Source organism: Haliotis rufescens, unplaced genomic scaffold, assembly GCF_023055435.1.
Source record: "Haliotis rufescens isolate VD_foot unplaced genomic scaffold, xgHalRufe1.0.p SCAF_2, whole genome shotgun sequence".
NCBI classification, from domain to species: domain Eukaryota; kingdom Metazoa; phylum Mollusca; class Gastropoda; order Lepetellida; family Haliotidae; genus Haliotis; species Haliotis rufescens.
The window spans coordinates 61266030-61293176 of NW_025963890.1; the positions used below are offsets into that span (position 1 = coordinate 61266030).

The 27147-nt window shown below is 40.5% G+C and overlaps 1 protein-coding gene across 1 annotated transcript in view; it reads right to left on the bottom strand.

The window, feature by feature from the left end:
* Positions 1-26413, bottom strand: part of LOC124143356 — a 53558-nt gene extending 27145 nt beyond the window's left edge. Inside the window, exons 1-26 of the mRNA XM_048399392.1 lie at positions 26355-26413; positions 24606-24690; positions 24335-24477; positions 23925-24127; positions 17817-18119; positions 17546-17629; positions 15583-16239; positions 14820-14883; positions 13567-13820; positions 12920-12977; positions 12212-12450; positions 11445-11514; positions 10949-11223; positions 7857-7920; positions 7092-7369; positions 6415-6469; positions 5519-5808; positions 4611-4677; positions 3884-4167; positions 3331-3388; positions 2665-2936; positions 2162-2231; positions 1663-1922; positions 1206-1272; positions 692-954; positions 144-204 (exon numbers count right to left, since the gene is read on the bottom strand). Coding sequence (XP_048255349.1) covers positions 144-204; positions 692-954; positions 1206-1272; positions 1663-1922; positions 2162-2231; positions 2665-2936; positions 3331-3388; positions 3884-4167; positions 4611-4677; positions 5519-5808; positions 6415-6469; positions 7092-7369; positions 7857-7920; positions 10949-11223; positions 11445-11514; positions 12212-12450; positions 12920-12977; positions 13567-13820; positions 14820-14883; positions 15583-16239; positions 17546-17629; positions 17817-18119; positions 23925-24127; positions 24335-24477; positions 24606-24690; positions 26355-26413 — 4583 coding nt within the window. The remainder of the gene's footprint in view (positions 1-143; positions 205-691; positions 955-1205; positions 1273-1662; positions 1923-2161; positions 2232-2664; positions 2937-3330; positions 3389-3883; positions 4168-4610; positions 4678-5518; positions 5809-6414; positions 6470-7091; positions 7370-7856; positions 7921-10948; positions 11224-11444; positions 11515-12211; positions 12451-12919; positions 12978-13566; positions 13821-14819; positions 14884-15582; positions 16240-17545; positions 17630-17816; positions 18120-23924; positions 24128-24334; positions 24478-24605; positions 24691-26354) is intronic.
* Positions 26414-27147: the final 734 nt, after the last annotated feature.

A 27147-nucleotide genomic window follows, 5' to 3' on the forward strand; every position in this document is an offset into this window, starting at 1 on the left:
GCCTTAGATTTTATTTAAACAATTTGTCCTAATCATTAATCAGTAATATATTTTAGTAAGTCAATCGTAAAGATACCATTAGGTTATACCAACTCAAAATATTTAATATTATAACGATAACAAGTGTGAAGGGATCCATTTACCCATCTTTCGTTATCACTTCTTCTGCGGGACCAACAACAATGGAGATGTTGGAGGATGCACCTGAAACGGATTGACATGAATCCTTAAAGCATGAAAGTTGTAGTGAATTTCTGGTGTTTCGTCATAGACGTCCCCCTATGATAATCTTATAGGTCTATATACCTTGGTATTAACGGTTAAATTTGGAACTAATAGACGAGCATTGCAATTTCATGTTCACTTAACATTAGTGTTCCTCATAATAAAGAAGTTGACATCCATATATTCTTTTCCTTATATGTATTACTTCAAAATGCCCTTCAAAGACACTAGGGGCGGTCGCTTACCTAGTGGTTAAAGCGTTCGCTCGTCACGCCGAAGTCCCGGGTTCGAATCCCGACATGGGTACAATGTGTGAAGCCCATTTCTGGTGTCCCCCGCCGTGATTGTGCTGGAATATTGCTTAAAGCGGCGTAAAACCAAACTCACTCACTCACTCAAAGACATTAACATAAGTTTATCCTTGACTAATCTAGGACGTTTCTAGAACGCGTTGTTGATAACATACCAGTCTTGTTCCTGTAGTACTCTTCCAGGGATGCTGTAAACTTGGCATAGTCCTCCTTGTGGATGGGAGACTTGACGTAGATAGATCCGAGGTTTTCACTCGACGTGTACGTGTTACTGCCCGATGCCTCTACGTTGACCTCGAGGCTGGTATTAGATGTCTTCAGGATGGTTTGTATTTGTGTCGTGTTGACGTGAGTTTCTTCAGGTTTGATGACTGCCCCATTCACCTCAATGTGGTAGCCGAGTCTCCACTCCCATTTTCTGCGATAACGTGTAATAACTAATAACAGTTTTGTCCAAAGTATTTGATTTCTATTTCATTGAGACTGAACGGTCCTTTCATTTCTATTTACTTATCTAACTCAAGTCCATTTAATCTGGAGGAATCTGTTTACTGATACACAAGGCTAAAATCCTCCACGTTATGTTAATAGAGCTGTTGGTTTACATATAATTACATCAATATATTTAACACGCACGTGAATGTATTATTTATTCAGTGATTTATTTACCCTGTCTCTGTGAGGACTTCATTCTGAGTATCAACAACAACTTTGATATTTGTTGAATTGGAATATTCTGGAAAAGAATAGATGATAAAATGACATCATGGCTGACGGTATAGCACAATTATTTCGTTAATTTATGTTTCCAAGCTCTTTGAGCCGGCAAGTTACATGTGTTTTGTTTGTTTGTTGTTTGACCACAGACTCGGCATTATTGCAGCTATATGACAGCAGACTTTAAGTAATCGATTCTAAACCAGATAATGAAGTGATTTGATGTTATCACCAATTATCCACGACGTTGGGGTACGTTGAAACGCTATCAACCACGTCACCGAGTCTGACCAACCCATTCACTAAATCGCCACTGACGACCTCTTGCACAGGTTGATGGGATCTGTTCTAACCAAACATTCCCACTGTGTTCAAGTTACATTGAGAATTTGCGACACATGATGTGTACCTGCATTGGTTTTCTTGAACGTTTCCAATATGGCTGCTGTGACGGAAGGGTAGTCTTTCTTCTCCACTCTGGATTTGAAGCTGAGAAAGAACTGGAAGCTCCAGAAGGAGAGGTCAAAGTCGAACCAATGGTAGAATCTAATCGGGAACCTCTGACCGATGTTAAGAGTAAATTTCTCAAGGTCGAACTTGGGCCACGTCAAGAAATCAATTTTGATGCCATCATACTTCAGGAAGTAGTATAAACGCCATATTGAAATGCTGAAACACCAATTGAGTAAGAACTGAAATCAAAATATTGAAGGAACTATACGATCATACATATAGTTAAGGCTGTACTTCTCAATACATTTCCTCACAAATGTAATTCCTAGATTGCGTGAAAAGTAATTATTACAAACCCTTATATTAATCGCAGCTATTACACTAACACAATTGAGGTTAGTTTATCAGGATAGATAACTAGATCTACAGAGTTATGAAAATGAAAAAAATATTACCCTGATGACAACTTTATGTGTGGTCTCCTGATTAGCACGATGTCCATATGGTCACAAGAAAGGTTGTACCCTGCAACATAACGAATAAAACATGTTGAACAAATTTCTCAAAGATATGTTGAATCTTGATTTAATTACTAATAGGGGCGGTCGGGTAGCCTAGTGGTTAAAGTGTTCGCTCGTCACGCCGAAGACCCGGGTTCGATTCCCGACATGGGTACAATGTGTGAAGCCCATTTCTGGTGTCCCCCGCCGTGATATTACTGGAATATTGCTAAAATCGGCGTAAAACCAAACTCACTCACTCACTAATTACTAATATGTTCAAGTGTGTCAAATATACATTGAATCTTGCACTCAGTACGAAGATACTCTTCTACAGACAGGAGCAGAGTGTTAGGAACCGACAAAGCTGACTAACAATTGTACCTTTCTACAGTTACAGTGAATATTATTAAATTTACACTATTGCTAGCAAGGTATATTATGCATCAGTGTATTACCTAGTCCATTTATTTTGTCACACCAGGTTTTACTGAGAGCTTTGTTAACACTCGAGGAGTACTCCGTCACAGATTCACTGGCGATCAACCGGAAGGCGGCTGAGATTCGCCTCAGCACACGCGTATAATCCACGACAGTGTAAGTATATCCGTAGATGTTGGTGAAGTCCAAGTGCACAGTCTCAAGATTCATGCTCTTCCAGTTTCCAGGATATATGGATGTGTTGGTGGAGGTATCGGTCATACAATACACCAGTCTCCAGTACGAAACGCTACACGGAACAGAAGAGTCATCATTGTATCTCGCTTTTGATTGATCAACTCTTCACCAGCAAAAAATACTTTGTAAACGTCGATCCTTAGAGAATATTTTCCTCATATGAGAAGTAGTTTGTACATTTTGTAAAACATAATTTTGTATGTGCAAACTTTGCACTTGGAAAAATGTTTTTCTAATGATATTAAAGTCCATAGTCTTTGACAGGCATTTTCAAGTTGAAAGAACAAAAATGCAAGAGGTAGCCCTGACACGTCGTTACAAATAATAGGAAGATGTTGCTCTTACAAGTTTGAAGTCCTTTACTGATAATAACGTCTAAATGATTACCCACCCAGGAATGTATTCACCTGGATACATCAACATGAAGAGTGATTAAGAAAACTTACCCTTCCGTACTTATAACTTCCTCCACCTCCTGGATCTGCACAGACACGTTAACTTCAACTGAAAACAAACTTGTTCATGTCAAAGCCAAAAAAAGATGACACAGTACTATTTTTCAAATATTCGATTACAGACAATATTCCTGTACAAATGATATTTACTTACTAACGGAAGGTGGTGGGGGGTCATCTATGGCATCCATTAGGTTTGTCAGCACCATACTAATGCTCATGGATTTCACAAAAGTGGTAATCGCACAACACTTGCATCACTTCGGACTTTCCTTTCACACCAAGCTGACACACCGTGATATAACTGACATACGTTTCAAATCGGAGTTAAACCAAACTCACTCACTCCCTCGCTATTAAAGAGATCAACCTTGGGGTTGAGAAACATTACTGAGGGCAGGATACGCTGACCTTTCCGCGGTCTCCTTATATCACCACTATTTGATAGTGACTGATAAACACTTTTATGTTTTTGGATATTCCGATGGTGTTTGTTTCGTGGTTTAGGGTACGGGGATTGGTGTTTACTGATCATAATTCTTACATTGAATCAGCCAAGCCTTCTCGAGTCGGGGTTTGATCTTAAACCAATCTTTTGGAGACACTCTCTCGCGGAAATGGAGGAAGAATTGGTAGGAATAGTCTAGAAGCTGAGTTGTCTCTCCTTGGTACAGTTTGTAGAGTCTGCCGGTAATCCCAGTGACGTTGAAGGACTTGGCCAGGTCTTTCACCTGAACCTTCTTGTGTAATCCTGGGTACACAAGAGCTGAATCCTGGTGGATCACATAGAAGATTCTCCAGTGCCGTGGTCTGGCCACACCACTCGTCCTGAAAAACAAAGGGTCAACTTAAAGCTAGCCATCGACGGACCATTTCTTTAACGGCTTGTGCAGACGCTGTGTTACAAAACTGAATGGAGGTACAATGTTTACTCTATTAAATGGTTTGTTTTGTTAAACACATTAGATTGCAGTGTTGTACAGCTGAATGGGAATTCCGTTATGATGCATTTAGGCCACGTGTTTCCTCAGTACCTCCAGGTTTTTTTTAGTGTGACTCGATCTTAACTTCAAGCATTGCATATAAAAAGCAACTGATGTTGTATGATAGCAAAAATATTGTCCCACGTTGATATTAAGAGCAATTAAGCAATTGATCAGTCCCCCTGTAAGAATCGTGTTAAAAATGTTGAATTTTATATTATTAACAATTATGCGTTATTTAGTGCTTGTGGTTCTAGTAAGGTTTTTGTTTCCACACACTGTACTTACTGCGTCACTTGTTGAAGAAAATATTCCTCCTGTTTTATTATCTTCACTTTCACGTCCTTGTTGAGGTCTATAATCACAGATAATTGTCATTAACATTCAAAACAATGACATCAAATATATTCGTTATGAATATATTACATGTTTTACGTAATGTTATTTTGCCAACACTACGGTGCATACACACTGGTACTGACACCGAATTGGATTATTGAATAAGCAAGATCCTGCCTCGAAATGTATTTCAAACTGTCCATTGTCACTTTTTCATTTCTTCTACATTGACTTTGCATTGATTTTGTTTTCCGAAGGTTAGTAACATGACGTCTATCTGGTACAAAAGATGCAACCACCTACATACTGGATATATGACTACTATAACACTGCATACACTATATCAATATGTGTGCCAAAATGTTACTCATCCTATATAAATCCAATAGTGCTAGTGAGAAGGTGTCTGTTTTGAGCAATATTCCAGCCATAGAGTGAGTGAGTGAGTATAGTTTAACGCCGCTTTTAGCAATATTCCAGCAATATCATGGCGGGGGACACCAGAAATGGGCTTCACATATTGTACCCATGTCGGGAATCGAACCCGGGTCTTCGGCGTTCCAGCCATAGAAGTGCATGGGGATGCTAAAATGGTCTTCACACTTCACTTATCTAGGTAATCCAATACTTTACTAAAATCAATAGAGAGAGTGAGAATGTCTCTGTTCTGTACAATGGTGCATATATATAATGAGGGAGCACAACTAAATGGTCTACACATCTAAAGAATCAAATACTCGAAGCCGGATCCTTGGCGTGACTAGCCAACGCTTTGACCACTAGGTTACCCAACCACTCACAAGAAACAATAACACTATTTATTGGAAACGCAACACAGTATCTATAAACATTCTTACTTAAATGTTGCTGCAGGTACTTGCTGAGCTGTACTTCAACACGAACGAAATCCAACCGTGCTAACTCCGTCTCAAAGTACAGATCGAAGGTGTATCTCCTGGAGTATAACGTCTCCTTGCCCGTGTACAAGTTGTAGTTTTGGTGTTTGTTGTAGCTCAGACTAAACAGATTCCTTTTAACTTTTCCATAAAATCTTTCTTTTGCTGTAGCTTTCTCAAGTGGGTTGGTGATTTTGACCAGCGATGCTTCCGTCCTTGTGAACGTGTAGAAGAGACGTGATACAATCATCCTGTGAAGAAGAACCAAACGCGTAAATGTACCTCCACTGCTATTGAAGAGGATGCTCATCAACAGTAGAATATCTACTGCGACCACTCGATAGATTATGTCTTTTTTTCCATATTTAGATATTCAAACACTTAACGCAGCTTTTCCATTTTGAAGGGAAATATGTCCATTTAAATGTATTATGGAAAACATGAAGTTACTTAACATGATCTTTATCTAATCTAGGTCTCATATAACGTTCAAATGTAAATAACGGACTTCTGTCACTGTGTATACACCCTTGGAATGTCCCCAATCACATCACCTTGTTGTAAGGAATGCTTAATCATGATTGGATGGTTGTAATGTGGGCCCTGACTGGCCCTGTGTCATCGTGCCCTGACTAGGTGATGGTCATGTTGTTAATGTTGTCATATTGTTAATGCTGTTATGTTGTCAAGCGCTGGTCAGCGTGGATCCCACTCTACATGGAGTGCTGGATCTACTTATAGGTCGTCGTGTTGTAACTGGAGTGATACAAGCGCCAAACAACATACAGAACTCTCAATGTGACATTGTATAGGTTGTTGGAAAAGTGCCATGCGTTCCCCTGTCCTGGCTAACTTACCCTTCTTCCGTTACCATCTCCTCCACTGCACGAATGTACACGTGCCTCAGTACAGCTGGAAAGGGATAAAAGTGTTACACTGACCCTTTATCAATATTTAAATGTTTTCCATATTATGAATCATGTGAATCATTAATTTCGCGAACACCAGGCGTCATCACGGAATTTTAGGGATCAATCATATAATTTACAACACAGTTTGAATTTACGGCCAATGAGTGAGTGAGTGTGGTTTTACGCCGCTTTTAGCAATATTCCAGCAAAATCATGGCGGGGGACACCAGAAATGGGCCTCACACATTGTACCCATGTCGGGAATCGAACCCGGGTCTTCGGCGTGACGAGCGAAGGCTTTAACCACCAGGCTACCCGACCGCCCTTTACGGCCAATGGAATCTGTTGCGGCAGATAATTGAAGTTGATTTTTTTCTGGCTTTGATGTTACATATTTAATTTGTTAGATGAGGTATCATCATAAAAAACGAATCCATCTAACCCTCTTACATATTTATTTCAATATTGTACGAGAACTCAACTCTCTTGGAGTCCGTGTGTTAACTTCAGAAAACTGTTGTTGAAAATTGCCCCCCTTGGAATAGCGCATATGGGAACTTATAGAAACGTTGAAATTCGAATTTAAAATTAAATCACTTCGTTTATCCGAATTCAGTGTGTACCTGTTATTCCTTCCACCTGTTTCCATGCTCCTAATATGACCCCCGTCAGGAACTTCCTGTCCTGTGTCAGCACGACGCCTTGTAACGTGATGGTGAAGTGTAGCCTCATTTCGACCAGGTCGGCCGACTGGGCAGAAACCAGTTGATAGCGCTCACCGCTCATCTTGGTCACTTGAATGTAGTTCTGCAGCACTGTGACGTCTAACTCCTTGTACTGGGTTCCGTCTACAAGCTGGTGGTTCTCGGTCATGAAGTACAGCAACATGTCAGCGAAACGGCTGCAAAAATGAACAGAAGGCTGACTGAGTAAATGGGTCCCATCACGAAGATTGACAAATAGAATGGGCTTCACGCGCACGTGGATCTATGTAGGGAATCGAACCCGGGTTTGGGTTTGATGAGCATCGCTGTAACTACTGGTTTAAACACCCACTCGACCAGCATCCTGGTCCCACATCCTCATCATCACTCCCGAACAGAACATTACAAAAAAAAACAAGTCTATTATAATTATACTTTCAGAAATGTATCCTAAGTATATGTGTTATTATTATATCTTTATCACGCTGTTATCCTTCGAAATCGAGGTAGATAAACATTACTAGTATACAATTCATATACAATAAAAATTGTATCTGATTTAATATGTGATTTTAAACGCTTCATTCTTTCTACACAAGTGTCAAAATGCTCTAAGAAAGATATTGTTTACTAATATGACAATAACGGTTTTGTCGCAACATATCCATGCTGAAAAGATCTTACCCATCTGCGCCAATGTATTGCTTCACCGTTATGTAGCGGACCTTGAAGTTTCTGATATCCCAGTCTGAATCACAAAACATAAACAATGTGGTTTCCGATATTTATATTTCCCCCACATCTGGTCGGGATAAGGCTTGTACAAAACGGGCAATGGGCACGTAACGACACGTCCACATAGGAATTCCGTGTACAATATATTAGGTTACTCGTATTCTTGGGTGCAAAAATAGCCGACTGATATGAAGTTTGGATTGTTGATCTTGCTGTCAATTACTCGCATCCCTGACTGCCGTAGTATAGCTAGAATATTGATGACGACAGGCTGACAATTCATTCGTTTACTCACTCACTCACTCACTCACTCACTCACTCAGACATTCAGGCATTCATTCATTCAAGAGATAAATACTATTTTATTATACTTACTATGACCATCACGTTCAGAGTGAGTGTGTGACTATGGTTTAACGCCGCTTTTAGCAATATTCCACAATATCACGACAGGGAACACCAGAAATGAGCTTCACACATTGTACCAATGTGGGGAACCAAACCCGGGTCTTCGGCGTGACCAGCGAACGCTTTCGAACGTTTTCCGAAATTGGGATTGATACCAAAAAAAAGAAACTTATCCATAAAGATATTTGCGCCGTGAATAGTCCAGGAGTGGCCCTCAAATCCGATTTAAACCCATTTTTTAATTGCAGCAAACATTTATTTGAAACAAGATTCTGTTCATACAGGTTAATTTTGTATTGCGTTTACATCAATGGCTCAGTTGCCTCTTCTACCTGCACAACGTATCATTTTCCCTGAGTATTCAAGGATAATGTACAATGTTTGAAGGGTTATTGTGTACAGAGAACTTAAAACAAAGAGATGACATCGGGATATTATTAGGTTTATGTCAATATGCTGTGTTCAAAAACTAGTTTTTGGCTTGATAAAGCCTGCAACGTTTTTTATTGTGATTTTGTGGGCGGGATTTTACTTAGCTTTTAGCATAATAATTTCTTTTCGGCGGACCCAAAGCACACATTGCATATGCAGCTCTGTTGGGAATCGAAGCCGGGCATTCGTCATGAGTAGCGAACGTCTAACCCACTTTACCCGCTACAGCCACAACGTTTTTTGAATAAATGGTGTATTTCTTTGACAATGTTTTACTGCTCCTTGGGCAAACAGGGTGATCAACATATACACTTACGTAGACAATACACTGTATTCACATGCGCTTGTTATGACTTAGTTTTAACTACAAATGAAAGTCCGATGAACGTTAAATCTCCTTATCATTTAACACATATAAATGCATACACTCAGATATACCGCGAGGTCGTCACCGAATGATCAGAATCTACCCCAATGGGGGGGGGGGGGGGGTTATACATTTTCCTTCTTTCGGTACCAAATTCTTTTGCGGAACACATATGTTCTTTGTTAGTTCAACATTTTACAAATTGTGACGGAATGTTATATATTTACTTTAACAATACCTCCCTATTATACAAGTGTTTGAAACGGATACAAATGTGGAATGCAATGAAAGGCTCGAATGTTTAATGTCTACTTCTCCTGTGACAGTCAGGAGGATTACGTCAAAATAAGTAAATAAGGCATCTCCTAACTGTATCATAAATCAAACATTTGATATGATTTTTGTGTGCACGGCTGTAGTTTCAAACGCCATGTACACATGAATAACTCACACAATGTCTGGCAGGATCTGTAATTGTGTGCGTGGGTGGGCCTTTTCACCCTGCCGCTATTGGGCAACGTTTTGTTTGTTAGTTGTGTGACGCTACACTCAGCAATATTCCAGATATATGACGGCGGTCTGTAAATAATCCAGTCTGGACCAGACAACCCAGTGATTTACATCATGAGCATCGATCCGCGCAATTGGGATACGATGACATGCATCAACCAAGTCAGCGAGCCTGACCACCCGATCCCGTTAGTCGCCTCTTACGACTAGAATAGTCGCTTCTCACGGCAAGCGTGGGTTGTTGAAGACCTATTTTATCCCGGATATTCTCAGTCTGTTGGGTAACGTAGCTGCTTTAGTCAATGTTAATAGAGTAGAGGTGGTGAAATGGGGTTTAACGTTGCGTCCAAGATTATTGCACTTATATAGCGACGTGCATGTACGTGTGTGTGTTTGTGTAGCTGCTTGTACTAGTCCGGACTGATGCCGATTTATGGTGCTGGCTAACTGAGATACCATGCCGCAGTTTAACATGAATACCCCACTCAGACACAGTATACTGACTCCGAGCCGACCAGTCCTTGTTTTAGCCCCTTAATGCCGAGCGCCAGACAGGGTAACAACAAGTACCATCTTTTAACGTCTTTGAGTATGACGCGGCCGGGGATCGAGCCCCGGACCTTCCGCTCTCCGGGCGGACGCTCTACCACCAGACCACGGAGGCGGTCTGATAGAGTAGAGCTGCCTTGTACTTTAGATTAAGCAATAAAACACCAGGTGTTGAGGCAGCATCTTGATTTAACATCAATGGATCTTAATGAGGACTATAAAGGTAGTCGTTGATGGTTAATCGACACAGAGATAATATTACGTGAATAAGATTTAAGGAGTTAGACATGTTTCTACGGGAATTTACGTTGTTTTTCACCATGAGGCCAAAGGGAGCATGAACACTCAACTCCTGTAACATCTCGTTTTGTCCGCTATTGAACCACGTACCGAACTATTCAGTACGTGTTCAACGGTTTTCTCGGGACGTCTTATCAAACATATGACGTCTTTGAATTCGTACAGTCCGACCTGCAGACGTTTACAGACGCTGCCAAATCAGAAAGCTCGATTTCATGTCGAGTAATGACAATGATAGTTGAATTGGACAGCCTTATTACTAGATACGTAAACTGCCGGGCAAAAAACACTATCCAACCATGTGTGATGGTGGCTTAAAATGGATCAAACAAGAAATTGTTAATCGTTTTGGACCTTAAGTTTGTAGTGTTTCTGCAACTGTTTTCAGCCCAGTAACGTTTTAATAGTTGGGGTCAAATCTAATTTTCAAATGTATATTTTCTTTTGCCCAGCACTGTACTAATTGTCTCCACACCTTGTGTAATGAGTTCCGCTTTCCAGGCGTTCTCCAGCCCCTCCACCAGTTTGTCGATGTCATGAGTGGTGTCGATCTTGTCAAGGACGTACAGGCCAAGGTGGAAGGAGTAGCGGAATAAATCCACTTCATGATAGAGTCTGAAGACTTCTCCACGTGTGTTGTTGACGTTCAGATTCACGTCGAATCTTGATGTGTTAGGGGGCGACTGCAGCACTGAATATACTGTGGAGTTCTCAGATGTTACTTTGTAGATCACCTTTGTGATGAAATCTCTGGAATGATCAGAAAACGACCACCATTTATTCACACATATGTTTTATATTTTACAGCTGATCGAAAATCAGACTGCTTTTTTAAAACTATGTAATTTGTGACATTGATTTTGGGTTACATGTATATAAAAAATATAACCCAGGTAATGTGATGTATATTACATCATAGAAATGTTACCATACTCGTTTTAATTAGGTAAAAGAACTAGTATATGTCTCACCCATTAGGTTCAATGTACCGCTCACACCTCAGCAGGATAATGTTCACATTTGTAATAAGCATGTCTGTTTCTGAAAAAGAAAACATCAATGATAAACTCACTGAATATAACGTTTAAGTAGCTTTGGTCTCTTTAGAATGAAAACAACCGGATCAGATGGTAACAGCCTCCCTCTGCTTACCGAAATATTGGGCTATGGTAATCATGCAATCATCTTATGTAGTTGTGCATTCGATGACGATTCTCCAGATGGAGTGGGGGTAGCCCGTCACCCTGAAGGCCCAGATTTGATATACCACGGGGGTAAAATGCTTGACGCCCAATTCAGGGGTCCCTCACTGTTTTTCATTTGTTTGTTTGTTTGGTTGGTTGGTTGTTGTTCAACGTCCTTCTCAGCAGTATTACAGCTATATGACGGCGCTCTGTCAATAATTGAATCTAGACCAGACAATCCAGTAATTGAGTGAGTGAGTTCAAGTTTAACGTCGCATCGGCATTATTTCAGCCATATAGCGACCATATTGCTATATGACATCGGTCTGTAAATAATCGGTACTGAACCAGACATTCCAGTGATTGAGCATTGAACTACGCAATAGGGATACGATGACACGCATCAACCACGTCAGCGAGCCTGACCAGCCGATAGTCGCCTGAAGGCCAATTCTAACCCAGATCTTCACGGGTTCCCCGATGGAATATTGCTGGTATAATGCTAAAAGAACCCTCAAACCCTACTGCCTTACTCAAACTCAGATGACACCCACCGTTCCATGTCAGATGAATCCTATCCCTAATGATGCTCTGGTCCATGCTGGTTACCTCTCCTATGATGTTGATACTGAAGGTGAGGCGGTAGCGGACAATACTGCGGCCCTCTTGGTGCTGATACAGCTCATAGCGGCCGAGTGTTACAAGCGAGGTTACGTTTGGCTGTGTCACTTCGGCCGGGTGTATCATGGTGTCATTGGCGTACAGGAAGTAGTAGATTCTCGTTATCTCTTCCCTGAAAGGTGCACACAGTTGAGTGAGCTGTATGTGTCAAATGTATGATGATATAACACTATGCAGCGTTTTTATGTTTACTTGGAGGAAAATATACAAAATATTTTGAAATCACACTTCGTTCCTTATTAAATTAATGCCAAAGTTAATATAACCACGCACATAAAACATTGTTATGGAAGTGATGACACAAGGTACGAGCCAGGTGCATCCTTCATATGTTACGGTTCGTTTCCTTGTTACATTTTACCTATCACATTACTTTCTATTGGGGGCCGTGGGTAACCAAGTGCTTAAATCGTCACGGCGAAAGCCCGGGTTCTAGCCCCCACATGAGTACAATGTGTGAAACCCATTTCTGGTGTCCCCCACCGTAATATAACTGCACTATTGTTAAAATCTCACTCACTCACTCACTCACTCCATGGTAATGGAGTGGGATCATTGTAGTGCAAAGTAAATACTCTTACCCATTGGCTCCGATGTATTCCTCTACGGCTGATGTTGTTATATTGAAGGTTTCTGTACCTGTAGGAATGATTGGCAATGTTTTACAAATCGTAAATTCTTTTATCAACACACGTTTGCTAATTTGGTCATGCTGCTAAGTATGCTGCGCAAACAATTGAACAATTGTTTCAAACAATAACATAATAGAATATTGTCAAAACAGTTTAACAATACAATAAACACTGACATTAGTAAAAAAGAATTACATTTTAACTCAGTCACTTCTCAGTGAGCATCACTAACATTACGTGAAATAACTAAAACTAATTTACTTCAGTCTGTACCTTTTGAGCATACATGTATATTACCCATTTAAGATATTTGTATAAACATATTCTTTGTTGATGTACTGTTGCGCGGGTTTACTGTATTGTTAAAGTGTTTTGAAATATATAATAGAAATATTTATCCAGATAGAATAATCAGGAGTGGTTATGATATCAGTACTAGGATCTATTTCTATCCATTTATTTTGGCACTCTAATTGACTGTTTGAATCGCTGATGGTGACTGGTAACGTACAATGATGCCTCAACCAGCAGCAGAATCCACGTATCGAAGATCACCGTTATACTACATGTTTATACGACGATGAAACCCAACATACCCATTGTCATATTCCATATGTCGTAAATATCCTGGTTTATCTCCAGATACTGGTCGACCAATGGGGGCCGCCCGCTGATGTAGAGGGAGAAGCTGTATTCCAGGTACAGGATGGTCACGCCGGTATACAGCTCCGTGTGGTAGCGTCCGTGCAGGGCCTTGGTAAGGTGAGCTTTGGTTGGTGTGACCAGACGGCTGACGTCGACTTCAGTAACATTGATGCTCACAGTGTAGGAGATCTCCACAACTAAAACCCTGCAATTGATGATATTTGTTTCATATTCCTTACGTCGAAATTATTGTGTAGATCCTCTCCGAGGCATCAGATATCAATGACCACATGTATGCACACGTTGATGTTTAATAATTCAATTTTTAAAGGACATCTATAATTTTAAGCAGGCGAATTACCTATTTAAGCAGACGTATATTTAAGATATAAAGATGTAAGATTCTCAAAGACACACTTATTTACAGAAAGTGAGTGTTGAGGAAATATTTTAGAAATACTTTTTTTTCTTTTTTTTTAAAAATATTTTTATTTCAATTCAGTAGACATAAATGTAACACTGGTACATGAGATATATAAGTATAGCAATTCATTGAATCTTAAAACATGATCAGATATGGGTATTTACATAAAAAAAATATTATATTGATTGACTGATCGCATGAGAAATTATAATAAGTAGGCTGATAATTCCTTCCATTTTCTGTCGAATCTATTAATACTACTATTTTTCATTGCGATAATTGTTTCTATTTTACATATATTTTTAGGAAAAAAGAAAAGCATAATGGAGTTTTCTTAATGTTTGACTGGTGAATGTATGTGTTTACAAGAAGAATTATATATATGGTTGAAAAGGTAGTTGTTTTTGTTGTAGCATAATAACTTATCCAGAATGGTAATATGAATATCATATGCAAATTTCGTGTTAAGGTACATTTCAATTTCTAACCAAAATTCCTTCACAATAATGCATTTTCAATCATTCCTTTTTGGTATATAGAGCTCTATTTATGAATCTGTACTGGAAATCTATTAGTTAACATCATTGGTACACATTCTACAATTAGAGAGAACATTATTCCATAAAATGCTTTGATTAAGTTAATTTTCCCATTTATCACACATCAGAGGAAAGTTAGTTGTGCTATGAGTTTATCATAAAATATTCTGGAGCCCTTTTTTCTTGTCAACAAGTCTCTCAAAATATTATTTATGTATAAAGAGATTTTAGAAATACTTACCCTTTCTCTCCTATGGCACCTTTCATATCCAAAATGCTGATGTTGTAGCCATGTTGATCTGGAACTGTGAAAAGAATTCATTTAACATGTTGTAACATTGTCATATCACCACGGTTTGGTGGTATACTCGATACCTAATATGAAAGTGAAAGTATCTAGTCAAACGACGCCTCTCGTACACATGTATGACTTAACACGTGTAATGTTTGATCCATTATTGTACGAGACTTTTCGTCCACTTGATCTTAAATTTAGATCCACATGCAAATGCAATATGTAAGAAGTGATTTCATAACGATTTTGTATATAAAATGTAAAGATCGAAATATTTTCAGTCGAATTAAAATAGTGCATATTGATATTTTCCTTTGCTGAGATGCATCATATTAATTTTAAGAAGACCTCAAACATGAACTTGATTTTCAAATTAATACCCTTAGTATGATTTTGCACAATCATCAAAATCTCTCCCCAGTGTCATTTGGTATCTTGTACTCGTATATTAAAATTCGTCAAAGAATAGAAAACTATATGACACTATAAATAAAGACACTATATTCTTATATTTAACAAATGTTATATTTTGGATAACACTTTCTTAGTAAAGTACAGATTCTAGTTACATTTGACCGCTTTCTAAATGGCATTGTGTGTTCATATTCCTATATAAGTACCTAACAGGATTTCCTAGACTTGCACATCTATATTCAAAAACATACTGTAACCCCATACAGGCCTGTGTTTAACATGTACACTGTCTTACAGATAAGAGCATTAGCTTCTTCCCAGGCCAGATTCAGGATCTGCACCAGATTCTCCTCCTCGCCCTCCATCTCCTCCTCCACAGCTTCAAACATCAGTCTGTAAACTTCGGTAGGCTCGAACACGGTCGGCTTCTCAGTTGTCGTTGGAGCTGTAGAGACAGTCGTAGTTGGTGTTGTTGTTGTTGTTTGCACTGTCGTTTCAGTAGTAGTTGGTGATGTTTGTACTGTCGTCTCTGAGGTAGTTGGTGATGTTGTTTGTACTGTCGTCTCAGTAGTAGTTGATGATGTTGTTTGTACTGTCGTTTCAGTAGAAGTTGTTGACAGAGTTGTAGTAGAATCTGACAAAGATACTTCTTCAACAGTGGACTGAGATGCTGACGTTTGTGGGGTTGTGGAGATGACTGCTGGTCCTTGAGAAGAGTAACCCGTGGTGTTGAAAGTAGTTGCTGCAGTAGCATTCTCTGTTGGTATTGTTTGTGTGATTGTCACCTTGGTCGAGGATCGGGATGTTGTCTCCCTGCTTGATGAATTGTCCGTAGCACCTTCGGTTGTAATGTCTGTTGAGGACATCATTTCAGAACTTCCCGTTGTTGGTGCTGTCGATGTTTTTACAGATGTTGTTCTTGATGTAGTAGTTGTAAAGCAAGAATTGGTCCCTGCAATAAGCCAACCAACAAGTGGTAACTATACACATATACAAGTATTCACCACAGGCAAATCCATGTGATCATCAGAATTAAAGGGGGACACAATCGGGTTCTCAATTCAGGACTATGTCACGATATTGTAGCTGACTAATGTAAAACTGAGTCATTCTCTGTGTGTAACAAGAGTAACTACCAACTGCCAGACATCACACAAAGGGCGATTTTGGGGAATGAATCAACCTCAAGCTCGGTAGGACTGCTAATCGTCCCCATTTAACATTTTAAACGTCACACGATATATAATGTTAATCAAGACTATCTCGGCTCCCAAAGGAATACATGTAATTGTCTTTTTTACTATGAAGGTAACTTTGGTTGCTCAGTGGTCAGACATATGAAATAGGTTTTGTTTACAAATACAAGGGCATTATGAGTTCTACTAGGGCAACGTTTAGTAATTGTGTTACTATGGTGTGATATTATCTTGGTTCAAATGTCTTTTTTGCGATAATGAGTCAACATTCTGTTATCGTTTATCAGTGATGATGCTTTAGGTAAACATATGGGCCACTTCAATTAAGAATATTTTATTTCGCTCAGGATTTCGTATATTAAGATGCAACACAATATAGGAGATAATGACATTTGTTTAAGTGAATTTCAACAAAAGCTTTATTATTATTTATATGGAGACTGGCATTCATCCTTGGAAAATTCAAAGTGCAACAACTATGGATAATATTTATCATTGCTCAGTGTTAAATCACATCTACAAACAAACACATCTCACTAATATTAAATTGAGTTAATGAATAAAAATAGGTATAATAACTTTAGATGATGTGTTGAGATTGGAAGAAACAATAATATTCCACAGCAAATTAGACATTTATGTGAACACACTTATCAATAAAAGCAAAAAAGACATCCAAAATAATTGCAATGCTAACCAACAACTGAAAAAAAGTATCCATCTCATGAATGAATGAATGAATGAATGAATGAATTTCCCCCAAGAAAATCTGAAGAGTCTGAAAGGATCAAAATTATTGGGAATAGTATTCCGCACATGTTCTTCATATATCCAGCATAGCACTGGACTATATTTAGCATAGATTTTTGAAATGAGGAAACACTAATTTCATAAAAAAATACCCTTTTATGCAGGAATTTACCTTTTAAATAATATTGTATTGTGGGTCGATGGCCTTTATTAGTGAATAAATGTATTCGTCTATCTATCTGTTATCCTTTCCATCAAAAATATTCCTGTATTACATACACCAGCAGACCAACATTATCGTTATATATTTACCATCGAAACAGCAGCAGTAGTAATCGCCTTTCCCCTGACCATATCGGATGCACGTTCCTCGTCCATCACAAGCATCGAAATATCCTGTTAACATGTATTCATAATCACCATGTGAACAATTAGACATATATATTTATTATCATGGCTTTCAATATCTAAAAACAAAAACAACAACATAAACAATAATCATTGAGTAGGATCTGAAACCAGTTTTGTTTTAAATGAAACTTTAATAATGTTTGATGGCAATGGGATATGGACATATACCAACCTTCTATCCTCAACAAGTCAATGGGGCATTCGGTGCTTCCTTGTGTTACCACTCCGGTGATGCCAGTGTTATTGTTCATTGTAGAATCAATCAACAAATTGTCCGTCACATCGTGGAGACGAAGACTGTTTCTATCACTGTAGAATACTCCAGTTACGGTGGTAGTGATCTGATCAATTGTTACATAGCCACTGACTTTGGGTATTTTACCCTCAGTTGTTTTTGTGATGTTCATGCTGAATTTTTTTGTGTCACCTGAACAATTCATCAAACCAGACCAGCTACTTGATACAAATCCTGAACCTGAAACAGCAAAGTATGAGTACTTCCTAGTAGTGTCCTATCTGAATACAGATCTGGCTTTGTCAGAAATGTGATGGTCTCGATCATTTACCTGAAGTTTATCGATGAGCCCACATGGGTCTCCCTTTCCAATCACGATGTGATTAGTTCAGTGTGTGAGACCTACAGACATCGTTTCTATGTAAGTTTGGTAATGATTTGCTAGATTTATAAGAATGATATAGCATGAGATAGAAAGCAAACTATCCAAGGTAGTGAGCAACAACTGGTTAGGGCTAACAACTCCTGCACATACACAGATGTTCGTGACTCAACAAATTCAGAGATGACAAAGAAACTTTTATTTCTTGAAAGGAAAAAAAACTTTATTTGGAATATAACATAAAGTCTTCAAATGAATTTTGGACAACTCTTGGTACGTTAAATCCACAAAATAAGTATAAAATGATACTGAAATTGATAATGGTATGATTATTACAACTGTTATTATAACTGTTACAATTCTTGATTCGCCTGTTACAAGAGAGAAAATTCAAAATATTATCCCACGATATGCCAAGGACAGGCACGGGCATCAACGGCTCGGTGGTATAATAAAAACACAAGATGAGAATAGGTTTAATGGCCGAGGGTGTGCAGGTACTAGTGGGCTACTAGGCTGCTTGTTGGGTATACCGAAAATGCTACCGTTTCGCAGCTAGCGCTGCTGGCCTGAGACTGCTATCACTGTCCAGCCCCCACGGTAGCATATTTAAACGCTACCATTGCTTGGCAACTACCACGCTGCCAAAAGCAACTACCGCTGCTGGCCTAAGTCAAACTACCGCTGCCCAGCCCCAAAACAGGTCCCACTGCCTGGCCACATTAGCAAAACCATTGTGTGACTACCGCTGTGGACCCAACTGTCAGCTACCGCTTGACAAGACGACTTCCGCCGCCAAGCCAATATACATGGCAATTGTTTGTCCCAATGTATGTTATTTTACGATTCCCCGTCGGGAAAGACAAGGTTCCAACTGAGAAGCAGGTAACCCCGGAAAGGTTCCCGCTGAAAAGCAGGTAGCCTTAAGCACGAGTATTAATTTGGTAGCAAGTTAATTTGTTACTAGCAGTGTAGCCCACAAGAACCCCGCACACCTTGACATAGTTTATTTTTGAGACAGGTATTCGCATATATACATATATACAGCTATTTAGAATTCATGTTTATTTACATATATCAGAATTGTTTAGAGGTATGTACATATATCGAGGCGCCCTGAAAACCTATTTCACATATGTACAGGTTTATTTACATATATACAATTTGCTCTGCTGGTACCTGTAATAGAAAAACGCTGAAGAAAAAAAGTGATTAGCATTCCAGGTTAAGAGGACATAACCGGCTGAAAAGGAAAGAAAAGGAGTGGCAAGCTGGATGGGTGGGTGGGAAAACGATTATATACAGCAAAACACGTGTGTAGTTGAAGAGAGACGGTGCGCCAATGATGGACTATAACTAAGGCAGGATGATGCTTGCGCAGGATTATTGCCCGGGCACGGTGCAGGGTGATGACCCGGGGGTGATTCAGTTACAAGGGGTGATTGGGTTACGGGCGTAATTAGCCAATGGTTGGATACGCGTGATAAAGTCATTTAGTAGTTAGTACTAAATGTAATTATCTGGCGATATGCCAAGGAGAGGCACGGTCGACCGAGCCGTGGATGCCCGTGCCTATAATAAAAACACAAGATGAGATTGGGTTAAATGGCCGAGGGTGTGCAGGTACTAGTGGGCTACTGTTGCCATGGCCACTAGCGTGGCGATTCGCAGCTAGCGCTGCTGGCCTGAGACTGCTACCACTGTCCGGCCCCCATGGTTGTATATTTTAAACGCTACCATTGCTTGGCAACTACCACGCTGCCAAAAGCAACTACCGCTGCTGGCCTAAGTCAAACTACCGCTGCCCAGCCCCAAAGCAGGTCCCACTGCCTGGCCACATTAGCAAAACCATTGTGTGACTACCTCCGCGGACCCAACTGTCAGCTACCCCTTGACAAGACGACTTCTGCCGCCAAGCCCATATACATGGCAATTGTTTGTCCCAATGTATGTTATTTTATGATTCCCTGGCTGAAAAGACGGGAAAGACAAGGTTCCCACTGAGAAGCAGGTAACCCCGGAAAGGTTCACGCTGAAACGCAGGTAGCCCTAAGCACGAGTATTAATTTGGAAGCAAGTTTATTTGTTACTAGCAGTGTAGCCCACAAGAACCCCGCCACAAAGCTCTAGAGTGCTACCCCACACCCACGGCCACGCGATACGCGGAGATAGCATTGTTGCCCAGCTTGCCTATGTACTGAAAAGAAACACTAACCTGTGGAGATAACATCCTTACTGGCGCAAAACAAGTGCCAGGGCATGCAATAAATTGTCCGTAAACACACACAGTCCTTTGTCACTTAGGTGGACCCCCTCCCAGGCGTACCATGTCTTGTCTGATGCCAGGATCTGGGGATGTGGCACTATTGTACCCCCGAGCTCTTTGACTCTGTTGGGCAGTCGGCGGTTGATATTCTTCCGCACACCCTCGATCTTTATTGGATCCCTAACATCGTGCCAGTAGCTCTTTGGCAGCATTAAGGATACGATGATCTTGGTGTCAGGAAGCTGGAGTTGTATCCAAAGGATTGATACCACCATGTCAAGGTAGAGTTGGCTGCCCTTGACCGAGCACAGATCCTTGGAGCCCAGGTGAATGATGAGGGCTCTGGGGCTGCGCCGTGTCGCCTTGACCTGTGCAGTCTGGCTTCATATGCTGATGAGCATATGTGTGGCAGATTGTTGGTTACTACCTGCAGCAGATCTGCAGTGATCGGTTTTCTGATGTCTGGTCGGCCCACTGATTTGTGTAAGCGTGTTTAAATCTTGCCCACTAGGATATGGTTTGTACAGTCGGTGAGCCCGCGGAATTTGTGCTGTGAAGACAGCACAACAATGTAAGTCTTGACTGTGTTAGGGGAGTGGTGAGTGACTGACAGATAAGCAATAAAGTTTACAACCTGATCCAGCGGGACTGGCCACGCCTCCCGGAACTGGTGTAAGGCATTGATGCCTGTTTGGTAAGTGGACCATGTGTTTGTAGACAGAGATTGTTGTATGAGTCTGCCGGCTTCCTGCCTCAGATCAGCCATATGTTGCACGGGATAGGTGTGGGGTTCTGGTCCGCGGCTGGTGCTGCCTCTCGGAAGCGTTTGAGCTGAAACCTCGAGAGAGCATTGGCAATAGTGTTAGCAGTGGAACATACATACTTTGCCTTAAACAGAATATTATATCGGAGGCACTGCAGGATTAGGCGGCGGAGCAGGCTCATCGCTCTGGGGGCCTTGATAGACTGTTTGTTGATTATTGCTACACCGGCTTGGTTGTCTCAGTAGAAGAGGACCTTTTTGTTTGCAAGTTGCTTACCCCAGAGTTGGATGGCCAGTGTGATGGGGAACTGCTCCAGGAGCGTTAAGTCCCGTGTAGTTCCATCCGTCACCCACTTGGTTGGCCATGCGCCAAATGGTAAGCATTTATCAAAATAGAACTCACCTTCGAATCTGATGCCTAGCAGCTCGAAATCGGATGGATGGGCTGGTATAATTGTAAAGGCCGACTGAATGTCGACTTTTGCTAGTAGTGCTCCCTTTCCCAGTTGTTGAACCATATGAGTAGCTTCATCAAATCTGGCATACACAGCGGAGCAGGCCTCTGTGTCTATGAAGTCGTTTATAGATTTACCCCTGGGATAGGATAGATGGTGAATTAGACGGAATTCCTCCGCATGCTTACCCAGATGCTGACCATAGCCTGGCTGCTTCTTGGGCACCATGCCTACTAGGGATACTTTGAGGTTGTCCAGTGGGGTGTCCTTGAAGGGGCCCGCCATCCTGCCAAGGTCGACTTCCTTTTGTAGTTTTTGTAAAACCAAAGCTAAAACCTACCCCTAAATAATTTGCATCTCTGTAATTGACCTTAGCATATCGGTGTAACCAGGGTACCATTTCATTGAGATCCACGGGGGAAGGGGCCTTGGCAGCTGGTTTCCTGTTAGAGAAAGGCTGATTGGGCTTGTGTGGGGTCGGTTGGACCCCATTCCCTCGAAAGCAGGTCCTAGAGCTGTGGGAATTTTTGCCACACTTATCGCATTTGTGAGTGTACTTACAGTTGACCCTGCTCCAACCAAATTTATTGAAATCCCAGCATACCTGACTGGCGATGTCCCCCTGTACGCGTGTCATTGCGCCCCGTCCGCCTGACTCTGGTTGTCGTACCGGCTGTGTGACCATGTACTTCAGCCACAACTCCCGTCAATGTTGTCCCAGCGTCGTTAGGGGTCCCTTGACATTCTGTGTCAGAATTGTTGGTCGTAGGTTGACCAGGCATCCCCCCCGAATCGAAGTGCCGCCGTTCTTATTGTTTCCATGTAGGACAGCAACCCCTGGGTTGTGCGAACCTCGGAGTGCCTACTAACATAGATATATATTATTATTTTTTATAATGTGGAAAGCTGAAGTCCAGCTTGCCAGGGACAGACGCTTTGGTTGCTGCTTTATTGGTTTAAAAAATACCTTCCATGAGGAATCGTACGCCATGTCAATCGTACCATCCTCGTGGCTTTCCTCGGTGATTGGTAGGATTGTGCCGAGGTCGACAAACTCGCCACGCCAGATTTTTTTCCCGCACCTTCGATATTTCCGTAATTGGAAGACTCACCATCAGCTGTTGCCTCCTATATAATGTGTACTCCCGGGGTTTGTCTCCTGGTTGTCCTGGCCAGCTTGGCTCCCCTCACAAGCTTGTGGTTGACGGCATCACGGAAGATCGAGGTGGTGAGTTGGTATTCCACAAGAGTAAAATGTCCCGACGATGAAGTTCGGGAGTAGAACGAAATAAATGCGATACGGCGAGTGCTGAAATAGGTGGTATTCGAAGCGTAATCGACGAAACGGTCGCGATTGAGTAAATGCGATAAGGCCAGTGTTGAAATAGATGTTATTCGAAGCTTAATCGGCGAAACGGTCGCGATTGCGTACAAAGGAAACGTTCAAAGCGAAAGCGATTAGATACAGCGAAACACGCGTGTACTTGAAGAGAGACGGTGCGCGAATGATGGACTATAACAAAGGCGGGATGATGCTTGAGCGGGATTATTGTCCCGGCGCGGTGCAGGATGCTGACCCGGGGGTGATTCAGTTACAAGGGGTGATTGGGTTACGGGCGCAATTAGCCAATGGTTTGGATACGCGCGATAAAGTCATTTAGTAGTTAGTACTAAATGTAAATTTTTGGAAAGAATGCATAAAAGAGTGGACTATTAGTGTGGGTATTCCACTGTACGCATGTTTAAAGATTTCGAATAGCCTCAGCATTATTTGGATGCAGCTCTTATAGACTAATGATTGAAGTAGGCATTTGTAAGCAATGTGATTTAATTGTAATTGAAGATGACTGACATTTTCTGTTAGTCTATCCAAAAAACAACTATCTAAGAAGTAAATATGTGGAACTGCTCTTTTATGTACATCCCACTCACCCCAAAAATATATCTATCATGTCAACAACAGTTAATTGTACTCTTAAAGAAACAATCATTCATTATTTATGCTATGTTAATTAGAATATAAACTGTAAAAACAATTGCAACCACTCCCGAAAATAGAATTCTACTTTGGGTCTGTGACCTTTCAGTGTGGAATAAAAGGTATCCTTATCCTACCCCTATGGTTATCCTAACAACGCATCAATTTAACATTATCCTAATGTAGACGATATAGCCTTACTTTGGTAGATAGAACAGTCTGGGTAAGATCCTGATATGAGTTCCGTGCAGTTGGGCCCCCTCCATCCATTACGACAGACAATGTCGCCGGTGTCCTTGTTGCATGTGTAGTGGCCGTTACAGTTGTCTGCCGGTACACAGTGCTTCGTACAGTTGGCCAGGTAGTAGTACTGGTCACACGACGTCTCCGTGGACAGTGTAATTCTACATAACATTGTTTGTGGAACACATATAACTCAATGAGACGACATTAGTCCAATGGTATTGTGTTCAGAAAGGAGAAAATAGTTATATTAGAAGATTTAACCTACATTCAACATTCGAATGTAATAGAAAATCGAATAAATTTAAAGATTATGTTCAAGAACAAATCATTTCTGGAATATCTAATAAGAGAAGAGACATATTTACGTGGTTGGATTCTTCTGTCTATTGCCCAGTGTTGTAAAGTTCACTCTGTTGTCGTCTCTCTTTATGTCGACGTTGATGAAGTCTACAGGAACCTTGCCGTTGGTGATGATATTAGTCACGTTTACTGTTAACTTGTATTCTTCCTGAAATGAAGAGATAGGAGTTAAATAGTTAAAAACTCTTTCTTATTAGTTCATTACATAAGTCAACACTGTGACACATACATCTCGGATATACAATGTAGTCATTAAATATTTGCATAAATTCTTACCTCAAGGACATCAAGAGAAAAAGTTTGAATTGTTTCTGTTTTCGCATCTGTAGGTGCACCATGTGTTGAGCAGCTGATCTGTGTTCTGTAAATAAACAGTTCAATGACAAGCCATAAACTTTTGCGGTAGGTGTAAAATGGCTACATTCATCATTCGTATAATCATGCCTTAATAATTTGTTTGTATTATGCTTAAACATAATCAGACAAGATGCAATTGTTTTGCACATCAGTTTTTACCAAAATGTTTCACTTGATGGTTATTTTCATTGTTAAACTTTTTTTCTTTTTTTTTAAACTAAAAAGTATCCAAAGCAAATGTTATCTGGTGTTTACTGAGAAAAGAATATGTGAAATGCAGGACATCCTAGTAGATAATATCAATGTCGAATTTGGGGATAGGACATTTAGGCAGCCCCATGGGCACCAATTCTGACAACTCCTTGCTGACTTGTTTCTTTTTTATATGAGACAGATTGTTCAGATTGGCAAAAACTAAAACAAGGGAATTTGGCCAAGATGTTTATCTTAAGCTTCGGCTATATCGAGTATCTGAAATCGTTTTTAAAAGGTCAAAAATTATTTTCCCATCACTTATTTATCCACCTGAGCAAGAAATAAAAGGGACCAGTGAAACCGCTTGACCTGCTTCATATTTTGACCTTAAAACATCCACAAGACTGTATGACAAGAGGGGTGACTTCAACTTGCCAATACTAAACTTTTCCTTTTCATCCAGCAATATTCCAACTACTCCAGTCCTTGGCGTCATACGACTCTTGCTCAAAGGTTGTTTTAATAGGGTTACACCATTCCAAACCTCAGTAAAGCTTTCCAAATAATTATGGTAGACGCGTGGAGTGTATTTCTAAATTTGATGCATCGGTGACAAAAATTATGTCTGTTGTAATTCAATATAGTACCATAATATGTTCCCGTGGTTTTATTCAGGTGAACGATAGACATGCGTTTGGATGTGTATGTGTTAGTGCTACCGATGGGGAGGGCGAGATACGCACATCTGATATCATCACTATTTGATAGTGATTCATAAACACATGCTCATGATATAGTCGGAATCGTACAATGGACTATGCTTTTGCCAGAGATTTCCTTAGATTACGGGTTGTGTCGCTTATATTTATTGTGACATAGAAGACATTATGAAGATGTACATGTAGGTGAAATGAGAATGTGTACTGCATATCGCGACATTTAAGTGACTGAGGACCTCAGTCCGATTCTTATTTATTTTCGAGACATAACTTTCAACTTACAGACAGTTATCTCCTGGCGTTGTGACAGCAGATAACATTCCAATGTTACCAGATTGGTTGCACATTTTGGGGCAATAGTATTTGTGAACTATCAAATCGTGTACAGGGTGTGCTGACACCAACACGATAACACAAAGTTTTACACGGCCTTTACTGGCACTGTTTTTTTAACGCTGCACTCAGCAATATTCCAGCAACATGAATGTGATGAGGTCATGTAAAAAGTCGAGTCTGGACCAGTCAATACAGTGATAGTAAGATCTATCAACCAAGCTACATGATCACCACCTGGCCCTCCCCGTACCATCAGCATAAGTGTGAGTGAGTGAGTATAGTTTTACGCCGCTTTTAGCAATATTCCAGCAATATCACGGCGGGGGACACCAGAAATGGGCTTCACGCATTGTACCCATGTCGGGAATCGAACCCGGGTCTTCGGCATCACGAGCGAACGCTTTAACCACTAGGCTACCTGACCGTCCCAGCATACATGTGGGTTGCTGGGTACTTATCGGAACTCCGAGTTTCCATGGAGTATCTTTAACTGAGTTCAACATGTTAATACATCTCAGCATGAAAATGTTCTTTGTGAATGAGAAAAATATATAATTTGGAATCAATCGGTGAATATTGGATACGCTTAAAATGTGTATGTTTGTGCTAAGGCAAGTGTTCAGTTTGAGCTCAACGCAAATACCTAAACTCCATACAACGTTTAATGGGTACTGAATATAAATGTGAAAGTCATAATAAGTGTTCAATTTGCTGGGTGACTTATATAAACATTGTTTGTAACACCTGGTGTCATCACTTATTTGTAGGGGGCACGGGTGGCTCAGTCGTCCAAGGCGCCGCAATTCACTGTGCAGAGTTGCGTCCCTTGGCCATGCCAGAGACCTATGATCGTGGGTTCGAATCCAGTTATGTTTCTAGGTTTGTCAGTACCATACCCGTGCTCGTGGGTTTCACCGAAGTGGTAAACGTCTAAGACCTGCATCACTTCGGGCTTTCCTCCCACAATAATCTGACACGCCGCGATATAACTGGAATACTGTTAAAAGCGGCGTTAAATCCAACTCACTTACTCACTCACTAATTTATATGCCTTTTACGCCAAATGAAATCTGTTTCGGCAGATACTCGAGATTTATTATTTCTGGCGTTGACGTTTTATATCTTAAAAAGATAATATTTCAACAAGTTATATTTACTGAGCTTGAACATTTTTTAAACTGTAAACACAAAACATTTCAACACGAATATAA